A 2918-nucleotide genomic window follows, 5' to 3' on the forward strand; every position below is an offset into this window, starting at 1 on the left:
ACCGCAGACGATAGAACGATGAGCTGTATGAGCTTTACAACGATATGGACATAGTGCAGCGAATTAAAATACAGCGGCTCCGCTGGCTTGGTCATGTCGTTCGAATGGACACCAACGCTCCAGCTCTGAAAGTATTCAACTCGGAACCCGCTGGTGGTAGCAGAGGAAGATTGAGGCCCCCACTGCGATGGAAAGATCAGGTGGAGAAGGACTTGGCTTCACTTGGCGTTTCCAATTGGCGTCAGTTGGCACAGAGGAGAAACGACTGACGTGCTTTGCTGAACTCGGCCAAAATCGCTTAGGCGGTTACAGCGCCAAAAAAGAAGAAGAAGAAGCAGTGACGTGGCAGGAAATTCGATAGAGAGCAGTGTAATCTGTTGAAAAATATTACCCAATTTTCCGTGAAATTGTGATTCGGATTCGTATTATTCATAGTTTAGAAATATATTTCGCAAAAACAAATAATAAAAATAGCTGAGATCACTTTCTTTTTTAAACACCTAGGATATCACTGACAATTTTAAATGATCCTGGATGACGGCAAAACTCAAAACTTTACAAATTCTTTGATGTTATTTATGAAATGAACGATCCAAATTAGCCGGTATATTTACATACTTATGTATTTGAATATTTTTAGAATCAGTGGTTGAATTTTTGTACTGAAAGGGTTAGTAAAGCGTTAGTTTAAAAGCGTGATACGAAATGCCTTTCACCATGAAACGGCGCCAATTTTAAGTGATTCTTGCGTTACATACTACTACTAATAAAGTTCTTGGAAGGATTTTGTAAAAGGTTGGACTATACCTTAAAAACTACTGTTTTCTCACAACCCACTGTACGAAGCTATGAGTAGAGAAAAGCCCTTTAATAACTTAAAAATTATCTTGGGTTATTAGGTCTCTAGCAAACAAGATTAATTGTTGTCTTTCACGAAGTCCTTTAAATAAATCTTGAGCTAAATACTGAAGTATATTCATGAATATCACGTTTTATATTTTACTTAAATTTAAATACCTAATATCTGCAAGTATTTTTTTAATGCATTCACCCGAATTCCGGGGGGTTATTACTAGTATGTATAATTGCTCAGTCATACGACTTAGTTAGGGCGATCTGTAGTGCAATTCACTCACTTTTAACGATACGATTTGTCGAGGTCTAATATAACGGTTTTTGTGGTTTGCAGTAACGTGTGTTTATTCGGTAACTCTTTTTTAACGACACTAAACAGCTGACATTTTCTTTTTATTTCAGTAAAAGGAAGGTGGCATCTCAACTTAACGAAACGTCAAAAAATGCGAAAAGCACAAAGAAGAATGACGAAAAACAAACAAATTCCTTGCTTGCAAAGTGGTATACACATAGTTTTCTGAATATTTTAATATACTTTTACAAAAAGTAAGTAAAATAAAACGTTTATTTCTTTTGTATTATTAGACATAACCATTTTCGCATATTATAGAATGGCTTCGTCAGTACCCAGTGTTCAAAAGAGAAGCCGGACCACAGCAGAACAACTAAGTCGCATGGTATGTAAAAGTTGTTAGGAATTTAATACCAGGTTTAAAATTTTGTTTTGCAAAAAGATATGGGGGGATTTGAAGAGCCGTACTAGTATTAAGGTGCGTGATAGAAAACGAAAGCAGGCAATGACGGGAAACAATCCCATTAATGAAGATCCACCCACTGAGCTTGAGATGCGTGTGAATGCCCTTGTCGGTAGCGACTATGTGCAGGGCCATGAAACTTTTGCTGAAAGTGGGCCAGTGGAAGAGGTAAAAAGCAAATAAATCGTTATGAATAGCACAGCAGTTAACAATTCTTCCCATCATTAGGAACTCCAACTTCGTATGGAACACACACATATAGCAGCAATTAATTTCATTTAAAGAAATTGCGTGTCGTCCATTTCCGCTGTAGCGTATGTAGTGCATATTTTTAACTTCTTCTGGCCAGGCGATATCTATCTCTAGAGTTTTTCTAATTGTATGGCTTTGATATGATACCTACAACGAGGTTGATTTCTAGACTAGGTTGATGTCTAGAATTTGCCATAAATAGCTTTGCTACATTAATAGTAGGTGCATTCTTTTGCAACCGAGCTACAAAAGAACACTCGCTTAAATGACGAAATACACGCAAAGCAACAACACAAACTCGGCTATTTATCCGAGCTCAGCCAGGTCGGTTAAAAAATACACGACCTGAAGGCTAGTGTTGGTAAGTGAAAAAACTGCTGTATTGTGAATTGTTAATGGGAAAGTGGAGAGGGAAATTTTTGTTTCCTTTTATATGTGACTTATATTTTAAAAGAGTATATATATTACGCAAATACCTCGCATATTTACTCATTTAAATTGGTTTTTGTATCTAAATCTCGTTAAACTAATCACATTTTCTTGCCAGATACCAACAGAGTTGCTTAAGTAGCTAAAAAGAAATTTTACCCGAGTTGAGCGTTCTTTTGTCGCCCACTTACAAAAAAATGCAGCTAGTATAAATGGTGGTCTAGACATACAACATTCAAAGCGGCCTGGACATACAACATTGCAAGTTGATAAAAGGGTTGTAATAATAATAATAATATAACCCCTATTACAGAATGTACACGAAAAAAACTGGTCGCACATAACCAAGCATAGCTCGGTTAATCATAACATTAAAATAAAAATCGGTAGACACTTAAAAAGCTGGAAGCATTTTCCACCTTACTGCATCATTTATTTTTAGTAACAAAAATCAGTGTAGAAACGAGGACCAAGAAAGAAATCGATCGCGAGTTAATATTGCGCAAAAAGCTGGAAAATCCCAGCATGTTCCATAACGACATCGCAAAAAAGCTAAAATTTCCAAAGTCTACCGTTACTTATGTGCTTTAAAAATACAATGAATGTTTATCTTCAAAAAGGAACCCT

General features: G+C 36.4%; 1 protein-coding gene across 5 annotated transcripts in view; it reads left to right on the forward strand.

Moving 5' to 3' along the window:
* Nucleotides 1-1048: 1048 nt before the first annotated feature.
* LOC108364133 (putative nuclease HARBI1) overlaps nucleotides 1049-2918 on the forward strand; it is a 48502-nt gene continuing 46632 nt past the window's right edge. For 2 of the 5 annotated variants that reach the window (XR_001847706.1, XM_017617706.1), the window contains exons 1-2: nucleotides 1061-1401; nucleotides 1466-1532. Coding sequence is in view for 4 of the 5 variants with exons in the window: in XM_017617706.1 (XP_017473195.1) it covers nucleotides 1467-1532 (66 nt within the window). In the remaining variant the exon portion in view is untranslated. Of the gene's footprint in view, nucleotides 1406-1465; nucleotides 1533-1589; nucleotides 1779-2918 lie in introns of all 5 variants that reach the window. The other 3 variants (XM_017617728.1, XM_017617713.1, XM_017617721.1) reach the window with 3 other exon arrangements.

This window comes from Rhagoletis zephyria, unplaced genomic scaffold (assembly GCF_001687245.7).
Source record: "Rhagoletis zephyria isolate East Lansing unplaced genomic scaffold, Rhagoletis_zephyria_1.1 Rzeph_scaffold_00030, whole genome shotgun sequence".
Classification (NCBI taxonomy): Eukaryota; Metazoa; Arthropoda; class Insecta; order Diptera; family Tephritidae; genus Rhagoletis; species Rhagoletis zephyria.